The sequence below is a fragment of the Branchiostoma lanceolatum genome, chromosome 1 (genome assembly GCF_035083965.1).
Source record: "Branchiostoma lanceolatum isolate klBraLanc5 chromosome 1, klBraLanc5.hap2, whole genome shotgun sequence".
NCBI classification, from domain to species: Eukaryota; Metazoa; Chordata; class Leptocardii; order Amphioxiformes; family Branchiostomatidae; genus Branchiostoma; species Branchiostoma lanceolatum.
Genome location: NC_089722.1, coordinates 12396348 through 12407771, shown reverse-complemented (window position 1 = coordinate 12407771; position 11424 = coordinate 12396348). Strand labels below are relative to the sequence as shown.

General features: G+C 45.4%; 1 protein-coding gene across 1 annotated transcript; it reads left to right on the top strand.

Moving 5' to 3' along the window:
* The first annotated feature begins 2309 nt into the window (after positions 1–2309).
* LOC136435113 (dapdiamide synthesis protein DdaC-like) lies at positions 2310–11277 on the top strand. The gene is made up of 6 exons (XM_066428343.1): positions 2310–2716; positions 7476–7584; positions 7989–8091; positions 8391–8665; positions 9041–9155; positions 9608–11277. The coding sequence occupies exons 1-6, from the start codon at positions 2380–2382 to the stop codon at positions 9836–9838; spliced, it is 1170 nt and encodes a 389-aa protein (XP_066284440.1). The 5' UTR covers positions 2310–2379; the 3' UTR covers positions 9839–11277.
* Positions 11278–11424: the final 147 nt, after the last annotated feature.

Here is an 11424-nt window from a genome sequence, read left to right as displayed (position 1 = left end):
TTTTACCTGATAAAAGTTGAAGTTTGCAAGGAGGTTTAAAGTTTCTTTAAATAATAGTGTTTTGAAGATAACTCAATATTCCGATTGGACAATTCGACACGTTTGCTGGTGGAGGTTCGTGCTCGACATATTGTAAAGAGAAACTTTGTATGTTTCTGTCAATGTTATCATATCCTGGGCAAGTTTTTTTTTATAGCTTTATATGCTAGTTGGGCGGCTGCTACCTGACGTAACGCTGCAGAGAACGGCAATGGTGGCAGCTGCAGTACTAAACATGTGGGATATGGGGCGTGATGCGAGCTGTTCCGTTGTCGCTAGCGCACTGACATGCCCCCTATCTTGGACACACAGTACTGCAGCTACCACCATTTGTTCTGAACGTGCGCGTGCGGACGGAACTACATAATAATAATAATATCAGGTGTATTTGCAGCCAGTGCCACAGGCAGGTACCCAATGTGTAGGGTAATGAGGCTGTTTAACGTGTTCGAGGCACCTCCTCGAGCACGGGACCCCCGTTTTACGTCCCTCCCGGAAGACGATTTCGTGGAAAGCTTCGTGAGACATGCCCGGTGTTGTGGGGGTTCCTGAAGCGTCCCGGCCCCCCGAGAGAAACAACGCCTGCCCGACCTGAATACCCGCTCAGCACGACAAAACCTTCCGCCATAGAAACGTCTGTCAACATGACCCCGCAAACATCGTGCCCGAACCCCTCCTAACCCCACCACTACTGCCGGGGGCTGCGGTCCTGTAACCCCTCGGCCCGAGCTACCCTGGGCGGGAAAAGTGGCCTGTGCGGTGGCTTTAGGCGGGGTTTTTGAACCGTCCCCGTGGTTTGGTATGCAGCACGTGTCCGCACGCGGCAGGGTAGAGTCAACATGTCATACTAAACACGTCATGCTGACTCCAGACTTTTCTGGTGGGCCGGGGTTCGCCAAGGACTTTGTTGGACCTTACATAAAAGATATCAAGTTTAGAATGAGGCAACAGGGAGAAAAACGGACTCTCCCCCAACCAGATGTCTTTTGGACTTTCTTTTGTGGCATTTTTCGCTCCCTTTGTGCGCATTTCGCGTTGTGAGTGGAGTTAAAATACCATGTAAAACACACAGAACGAGCGAAAGGCGTAAAAGAAACAAAACAAAACCAAACCACACATCTCTACACAATTTAGGCCGACAATGGATGAAAAATGTACAGGATAACGACACAACAACACGGCCAGAATGACCGCTGGTGACCCTCAGGCCGGGTTGTTTTTGTGGGCAACCGGCCAGTGGATACCAGTGTGTACCGTTGGCCGTGATTGGGCTTCTGTCCAACTTCTGATCATCTGGTCCTACTTTGGTGCATTCAAGGGCGAAGGAGAAAGAATTATACAATACAAGGTATACCACAGACACTTGTTTACTTTAACCTTTTCGATACACACCTCAGTGATGATGCGAATGGCGCACACACCTCAGCTGAGTGGGAACCACTATTAAAGGGACGACTTTTAGCAGCGAAGACTCATGTTTGTGATCTGTTCCTGTGCGCCTCTGCTAAACGTGGCTTTCGGAACTCTCATTCATTCATAGAGTGGCTTTCTTACTAAAGACAATGGCATTTTTAGGATAGTGATGTGCGGATTGAAAAGCGCCCATTAGACAGATCATGGACAGTTCTGTACGCGCCTGCCTCCCCCACTAACCGTCCTACAAACCCGTCTCTTCCAGGACAGCTGCCTGGTCCAGAGGAGTGACCTCTGAGTGACCCGTGTGTGCGGAGGATGGACACGACTAACTTGGGGTTTCTGACCCATCCCTGTTTGCGTCTCGTGTCTTCTTCCCGCCTTTTCTGTCCCGTCCTGACGCGTTCCCGCCAAATTTCTGTCCCGTCAGCACCGGACTAGGTCCTATTTATCCTCTATGTACTTCACTTTCCTTAAAATCCGAGATTTGTGCGACAAACGTGGATTTTTCAAGGATGAAGATGTTGGATTGAGGGGTTTTCGGATTGTCCCTTCGGTTATCGAGCAGCTTCTAAAGCCTTCGTGTGAAAACCGGTTGGCGCCGGTTTGGGTCTAGTCCACTTAAGGAATGGGGGTTGCAGCACTCGTATAATATGTCATTCCTGCAAGAAAAACTTTTTCGTTTTCCTCATTTGTCCTTTAATGATAAATACAATGGTACATTTCATACCATCATATTTTTGTTTTATTTATTGGTCAAAATGAGATGAAAACATAAGGTTTCAAAATTATTGTCCTACCTAAACAATGAATCCCTTCAACCTTTGTACCTACTTAAAGCCTCTCCTGGTCACAAACATATTCTCCAGCTTTGCTTGCGACATATAGGTAACGCACCACAGAAACTCCTCTACTCTCACTCGCACCATGTTGCCCAGCGCTCCCGCTATCCTGAAGTCCACTTCCCAGGCCCTGAGCCGGGCGGCTCGGCCCCTCCTCGTCCCCCGGGCCCGCGCGCTGGGTCTGGCGGCGCCTGAGCTCGTCCAGGCCGACAACCTCCCCAAGTACAACGCGGCGAAGCTCGCAGGGCGCCCGTTCCTGCCGGGGTCCGACTCCAAGGGTTTCCCCGCCACGCTGAACCCCATCCGGGTGGACTTCCCCGCCGTGTTCCATCCCAAAGCGCCGGGCGATGCCGACAAACTGCCGCTGGAGGAGTGGGGAGCAATGGTGAGGGAGATTGTGGACAGGGAACTGTCAAAGACAGGTAGGGCAATCTACATTTTCCTCTGACATTTCTGTTAAATCTTCACCGACATAAGGGCAGTCTAGTAGGGATTTTGACAAATAAGATCTTCAAAGCTGATTCCTTACATTGCAGTGAGCGGCAGGTGTTTTATAGTCTGATGAATGTGTGGAAAAACTTTGAAGAACTGTTAATGCTTGTTTTACGGTATGTGGTCTTTATATATAGGCCGTGGCGCCAACATATCATTGTTGCACATTGCTTCTTCCATCATTCTGCTAACACTTCACGGCTTAACAGAGTGTTGTAGAGGTTTCAAAATCTTCAGACTTCTGTGTAAGGTAGATTTGTGAACAATAGACGTTTCCCCCTTTTCCCCTCCGAATAAAAACGTTTTATTCACAAACTTTGCGGTGTGAACAGTTAATCGACCAACATGTCACGAATTCGCACACAACTTTCTTACACGGAATCTCAGAGCAAGACATTTTTTAGCTTTTTGTGTTCGGCGCTCTGTAGTGTTTTTTTCTCTTCTTTCAATATAGTCACCTCAACGGTAACTGAAACCATCTGAAATTTCGTATAAGATGTGACATATACAAAGATCGTTTACAATCAACAGCCTGCCCGGGTAGATAAAGATGGACGTATCGTGGGACAGAACTGGGTCAAGACAGTCGCGTCACGCGGCCGACACGCATGCGAAGACTGGACTCCTCCATGCAAACAACGGGACCTTCTCTGTTTGTCGCACATAGTCGCGGTGTAGGAAATATTAACTGGGCATAAACTGCGCCTACTTTTAAAGCCTCCTGCGCAGACCTTCTGGCTGGCTGATGGTTTTTATAACCGGGGTACCATCCTCCGTAGTAACCGTTCACTCAGTCTTTTCACTCGGTAACCACGGACTAGCTAACGAGCTAGCAAAAATATTGAGCCGGCGGTTACTACGGAGGATGGCTAGATTTTCTAAGGACGTTTTGCTGGTTTTCGCTGTTTTGTCATCGCTCCGTGTTTTAGGTTTTAAATCAGCCAGAAAAGCCGTAGAAAACCGCCAGCCACCCAGAAGGTCTGCAAATGAGGTTTGGTGGGGCAAAGAAAACTGTTCATGAAAACAAAACAAATTCTAGATGCGAAAAGTCATAAAAACAACAGATAATCTTTTTCCCAGAAAAGCCCTGTAGTGTAATACCCAGACTATCAGGTTACAGACAAACCATGCCGAGCTCTGAGGTCCCACTCACTCTGAGTACGTACAACTACAAGCCAAAGCTTACGTGTAACAAAACAGAATGAGTTCCCACACGTATAGGGTCTCTCCCTTGATCATTTTATAAACGGGGACTAACATCTGTTTCTTGTGTCTTCCCTTAAAGGATCTCCATTTTCCTATTTTCGACTCTTCGCAAGTTGCAACCGTTTGTCCGATTATTTTTCGAAGAGAGTAGGGCAACTTTTTGTGATGATTTTAAACCCGTTTCAGTGATGAGCTAATTGAACGACACAACAACAATCTAAAATGTCAGATGAATTCTGGTTGTTTTCTTTCGGCATGTTATGATGAAACACCGGTGACATCCGGAGGGTACTTCTATCTGCGTGAGGAGAGCGGGTCACTGCACGACTAGTCGACTTACTTGCGATCGATTTGATGTAGCGCATGTGTCTGGTAAACCAAGGCTGCGCTACAGGAATAAGTAGGAAGGCCTGGAACGAAGAGCTTTATGATTGAAAATACCTCAATTCGTTTCCACGAGCAAAAGAATTGGAATGTGCGGAAATTCTAGCACTTCTCTTTCCCGAAATTTAATCTCCAAGCAGAGGTCTTTTCGCAGCGTTTCATCTCAGTTCACCACGACTTAAAAGGAATTTTGTTTCTTTTGCATAAAAGGAAAACTGCATTTCCTGACCTGAGCTGAGTGAGGAAACATGTGTAAAGTGGGATTCGAACCCAGAACCTTTAGATTCAGATTTTAATTCGACACAACCCTGACCACAAGACCGCCTTCCCATCTTATACAGTTTTGGTTGCATGGCGTGGCGATCAGAGAAAAAGAAAGGACTACTAAGATGAAACGCTGCAAAAAGATATGCAAAGTCAAATCCAAGCCGTACACCTATCTTCATTCAGAGTTACCCTGGCATGTAGACAATCGTTTCGTGACTTTGCAGTTTAAGAACTGTCAGACTTTGACATCTATGACAACGTACTCCAGGGCCACTTAACATAACTCTAACAGGCGGGTGCCAGGATTGCTATGCTACGCGCATGTGTATCTATTTCTGTATTTGATCAGTCTGACGATTGCGTCATACGACATCACGCTACCCAGACTTCTATGTCAGGAGTTCATGTGACGGCCTTGGCGTTTCCTTACGTATGTAGATGGCAACTCCAGGCACAGTTTTCACACCGAGGATACAACTTTAGTTTTTTCTTCACTTACGATCGACAGCGACATGAAAATCATTGGCAGTCGTTGAAGTCCGTACTGTTTAGTTATCACTAATGAAATCTTCTTGGTTTTTGGCAAAGTATTAGAAAGTTTACAACTTTTTTTTACCAGCAACCCAGAAGACCCAATTGGCCAAGAATAATTACTAAGTACTGGCCTCAAAAATTCCATTCCGAAGTAAATCGCTTCAGAATCAGGTAGTTAAGTCGTGAAGCCCTCGTAACGTGTTTTAAATGCGCGCCAGTGTAACGAAACCCCGCCATGAAACAATAGAATTTGACAGGCCAACTGTAGAAACATCGCCCCACAACAATGGAACACCTGTAACCACATATGAACCTAACGGTATATCGCACAGCAAACATTACGCCCACTCGAGTCCTTGTTAGATTGGCATCGTAAGATTGGCACAGGCATTGCGCAATCCCCTCGAGAACCGGATCTGTCCAGTACTGTTTACACGTCTCCGCGTACCTCTAGTAAATCATTAGATAATTTAGACAATCATTTGGAACCTACCCTTCAGTGTAACTAGTCACGTTTTCACAGTGCCATATTTGCTTACCTGCACCGCTTGTTACAACGTTGCTGCTCAAAGAAAGTTTCTCAATGATTAAAGGATATGAAGAATACACAGATGCATTCTGATATCAAATAATCATGAGTATAACATTTCAGGTGGTGGGTGACTTTTGGCGTAAGTTTCTTAGTGTGTGACGGTTCGGGGTTTCTTGTTTGTTTACTCTTTACTGCTTGCATGCTTTGCTGGGATTTTTCTCACTTTAAACCTTTTAGTACTTAAGTTGACAACGTTTGGGTTTGGAAATTCTACATGTCTGCTTGTTGTGCTTTCTTGCGAGTAACAGAGGTGTTTTGATGTGTTTCATTACTTTGACGCTTGGTAACGTTAGTATGATATGGAAGTGTTTTCGATATGGGAATATATACCTCACCGAGACTTTACAGCTTTTTAGGATTGTGCGGTGAATTACTTAAGCCTGCATTTACCTGCCCGAAACGACCAGGACATCACAGTGGCGCTAATAAAGGTTTATAAGAGATGGTTTTCAGGCTAGCGCCGTAAGTTGAGGAAAGTTGGAGTGACGCCTCACTGCAGTTGCTGTGGAGTATTGATGTCGGCTCGCCCACCACTTTTGATGACCCTGGGAACGAGATGGACTGGCGACAGACGAGTGGCCGAAAGGACCTAGGTCACATGGTCTCCCTCCTCACCGAGGCCCTTATCTTTAATATTTTCAGGAGTTTTAGGGTGCTGAGATTACTATTCTGTTTCCATGCAAACTGATAACTAACCCATCGACAGGAAAAACAGCCACGGGGAAAGACAACAAACTAAGAATAGTTTCCTATGCTTCTCCTTTGGGATTTGAATACACTTACAGCGAGACCTACTTACTAGTACTTAACCCAAGATATTTTGGGACAGGTAAAGGTTTTGTGCGAAAACACCAGTTAATTTTTCGATGACGTCATCATGACACAGCCCAAACGGAAAGAGTATGCAGCTATTTCATTATTAGCAAGAACACCAGGCGGCTACGATTGAAGTTATTATAATATTTACTGTAGAGCTGCGGTCTGCTTCGTCATCTGTGGATGCCCTGGGGTCAGACGTCACCCTGGGTCAGAGGTCATCTGGGGACCTGCGGTCACCCTAGGGTCAGAGGTCGCATGGCACTTACATGTTCTCTGTTCTATGGCAGCCCGTGAGCGGTCTGGGCGGGAGCGGGCCGTCAGCACGGCGCGGTAAACTCACGTATGTGGTAAAGACAACAGAGCCGCAAACCACCATCTTTATATGGAGGCGGCGTTATGTAGAGATGTGTTGCTTGCGTTTCGTCAGTATAGTTGCTTTGCTGTATAGTTTTTTGGGGGGTTGTAATTGATAGGAGTTTGACTTGTATTCTTGAATGTGACTGAATGTCAGAGTTTAGAAGGGGAGGGGTGTACTGTTTCCTAAGGTGAAAAATAATATTGAGTTGTTCTGTTACGTTTATTTTTTTCCCCACAACAGTAGCCATTTCATTTCACCGAGTCCACGCAATTTCATTACTACATCGAAAAGTAAAATCATGCATTTTTAAGCAGAATACTGTCAAAGAAGATATGGGTGGGGGTCAGTTGTACAGTAAAGTTACGAAAAAAGGGAATGTGTTCAAAGAAAATATAATATTAAAGATTGGAAAAGCAAAATGTTGGAAGAATCACATGATTTTTCATGATTTTGAAGTTTGAGCTTATGTTTTATTTCTTTTTTTTCTGCAAATAAAACCGTGCGTTTTGTTTGTATTTTCTGTCGACAGGCGTGCTGCTGTTCCGCGGATTGCCCATCCGAACCCGCGAGGACTACGCCCGGCTGTTTAACGGGACAGGTCTGCCGCCCAGGGACTATGTCGGCCACGCTGGCAGGAGGTAGGAAAAGTTCAAGTTTTTAGAATTATCTAACCTTTGAATGTGTTCTGTGTCAATTTCATCGATATTGTACATTTAGTGCTGGCTAAGTCATACTCACACCAGTAACTTCTTACATCATTCGTGTACAATTCAAGTCGACAATACCAACGTTGCAAACATAGATAAACACTTAAAAGAATTTGCTCATAATCGCCCTTCCTGTTATGAGAAAACAGTATCCACCAGAGGGGACAACTAAAGGTTGATCGTTTTTTTCAACACGATGGTATTTTGGCGATTGTAGGCTCCGACTTTGAGGCGTTGCCAAAATAGACATCAAATAAATTATACAGTACTACCGACTCTGAGGCGTTGCCAAAAAATCACATCAATTAAGTACTCTTTGCATCGCGTTTCCCCAGGGAGCAGCTGGACACTAATGTGTACTCCTCTAATGACGACCCGCTGGAGTTCACCATCGACATCCACACCGAGCTGTCCTTCATGCCCGCACCTCCACAAAAGGTGGGATATTAAAATAACAATAATAACAACAACAAAAGAACAATAACACAACAGCAATTCAACATTAGCAACAACATAACAGTAGCAACAATACTTGTTCCTTTCCTCAATTCCTGTAGCTGTACAACACTGGCCAAATACGCCAAGTCAAAAGCAGGTATATCAAGAGAGAAATCAAATACCAAGAACGTATCTTAACATTAACCAAACAACATGGCGGGTGCTAGATTACGTCATCGTCACATGGCTGGAAGCACGCTATGAGATTTTGTCATTGACCCTTGTCGTTTATTTCCCAGGTGATCTTCTGCTGCCTCAAGTCCCCAGGCGAACATGGCGGCGGTGAGACGCCCATCACGGACATGCGCGGTGTGATGCGCGACATGGACTCCTCCCTGGTGGAGCGTGTGCGCACGCGCCAGATTCGCTACGTGCGCAACATCGCGGACAAGTCGCGCAGCGGCTGGAACTGGCAGACCAACATGCACAGCGAGGACCGCGAGGAGGTCGAGCGCTTCCTGACCGACAAGGGCTTCTCGTACCGCTGGAACGCCGACGACTCGCTCTCCTACTGGTTTGTTTTGTTTGTTTGTTTGTTTGTTAAAATTTGACATAACCGGTGAACCTCTTTTAAGCGGTAGACACCAGTTTTGTACTGTAAGTTAGAGCTGCGAAAGACCGGACTGAAAGCTTAAGGTTTGGTCCACCGGGAAGGACCCCAACTCTCAAGGTGTGGCTCTCCGCAAACACGGGACCCCTTATTTTACGTCCCATCCGCCAGAACGTCCCTAACCGCAGCTAGATGCTCATTTTTACTTGAGTGAGGAAATAAGTGTAAAGTGCCTTTCCCAGTGCAAGTGTACACCACTGGGGTCTGCCAGTGATTTGAACCCAGAACATTTAGATTCTAAGTCAACAACCCTAACCACAAGACCATCTTGTCACCTAGGTTCAGCACGGATGGGCTGTCCGAGCATCCCAGGAGCGGGGAGACATACTGGTTCAACCAGCTGACCGAGCACAACGGCTCCTGCTTCAAGGTCCACCCCGAGTTCATGAACCAGGTCGGTACCCTTTCCCACAAGAGCATGTGATATTGATTGGGATAGTATTTCTTGAACTAGGCGTTGATTGGCTGTAAACTAGGTCGCCCAGAATAAGGCAAGCTCCTGAATACTTTATGCACGACGGCCAGCTTATGGGCTGTAAGATTAGTCACACCAAATAAGGAAAATGGGTATCCGCGACGGCAAACTGATTGGCTGTAAGACTAGGTCGCGCTATATAACTATAAGGCAAGCTGATGAATACGTACAACTGCGGCGGATTCGAATGGTCAGGATAATCTGCAAGCAGATCTTTGAGAGCAAAATAGGGGGAGGGGTCTATGAAAGTTCCTGAAACGCTCACAATTTTGTCCCCAGAGATTTTAATAGAGATTAGTTAGAGGTAGCTACAGGTTGAGCTACGTGTGACTGAAGATCGTGTTCTCATGTTCCACTGTTTCTCCCCTCAGACCAAGGACATCTCGGAGTTCCCGCGCCACACCTCCTACGGCGACGGCGAGGAGTTTTCGGAAGAGGACATGGCACATGTGCGGGAGGTGCAGTGGAAGAACTCGTACGGCTTCCACTGGCGCCAGGGAGACGTGCTGGTGATGGACAACTTCATGGTGGGGCACGGCAGGATGGGCTGCAACCCCGGCGTCAAGGACAGGAAGATCATCGCCAGCATCACCAAGAACTGAGCAGAAAGTAGTAGCTCATTCGGCAGCGTCATCGCCATCGCCATCGCCATCACCAAGAACGGGGCAGAAAATAGCAGCGCATTTAACAGCGCTATGGCCATCACCGACAACTTAGTAGAAAGTAGCAGCTCACACTGCAAATTGTAACATGGACATTTCGGCTGGTTCGAAAATCCAAGACTCGTCAACATTATATTAGTATCATTAGCTTTATCACCCAAAACCGATCGGAAAGTAGCAGCTCACACGGCAAACTGTAGTCTGAACATTTCGGTTGATTTCGAAAACCAAGTCTTATCAACATTTATATTATCTTCTATATCAGAAATAACCGAAAAGAGCTGTTTCGACAAACATGGCCTTTTAGCACTATTACAATGTACCTTAATCATCGAGAACTGGGCAGAACGTAGCAACTTATTCGGCAAACTAGCAACTGAGCATCGCACGCTTCTGCATAGCAAGTTCGACAAGAAAACAACTTGTTACAGAGATAGTGAGGTTCCTCTGGTAAATGACTAGAAAATTAGTGACTCACTGACTGTAGAAAAGAACTAACGCAGAAGAAGTGGACGCTTGATGTCATGTTAAGACTAGGCTCTGTTTCTGCAGTAGGTCTCATTTTAGAATTATTATTATAGACAGCTGCCCCAAGTAGGAACGGCTCGGAGACACCAACTGTAAATACGTGTATTCAGTGCAATTCTAACAGTGTCGGATGAGCAATGTTTGTTAATACGGACCGGGAAGGATTGTGGAGGGGTGAAACGTTGGTGCCAGTTTTCTTTTAGGTCAACAGTTCGTCCATATTTTTTCTTCTGACGGTCTGTGTTTTTTTCAACAGCTCAAAGTGTCTTTTAGCGTCCCCAGACACAATCCTGTCCTGGTCATTACCTGATTGGTTGTATATTGTACATACAGTTTGTAGTTTTAACATAGTTTTTACATTCATTAGTTGCGCACTATAACGTATAAGCAATGTTGCAAACTTCCTTGTTTCTTAAGAAAAACGTGTACATTTTCATAGAATCGATCTTTAGTCCTGATGTGAAAGGTTTGGTCCTGAGGTTGAAGATGTCTGAGAAAGCTAAGGAATCAATTTGTGATGATTGTTACTACATGTAATGTAATGTGAGACAAAACCATACTAACTTGTGTGAACTCTCTTGCGAGTTAGCACCGTAAAACTGAGGCAACCGGGAGTTTTCGGTCCTGATAGAAATATATGTATTATGTTATAGACATTGATATCTTAACTATATTATATAATCTAGTCCATAAGATGATGTATGGTTGTATAGAAATGACAAGCAGCTAACAAAGTCCTGCTACATTATTTTATAAATATCAGCACTTACTCTCCTAGTAGGTAGTTGCAGTACTTCAAAGTCAATGTCCAAGTTGAGACATTTGGGATACAATATATGCTTAAAATGTGAGATCGCCTGGTGTGTATGATTTTATTGATACGTGAGTTGAGTTGTGCAGCTTTTCAGACTAGTGTGCAGAATATAGTCCACATTAGCAACCCGAAATGGTGGATGCGCATCATGCGGGGGCAAATGGCACTGACCTTCGGCTCGAAT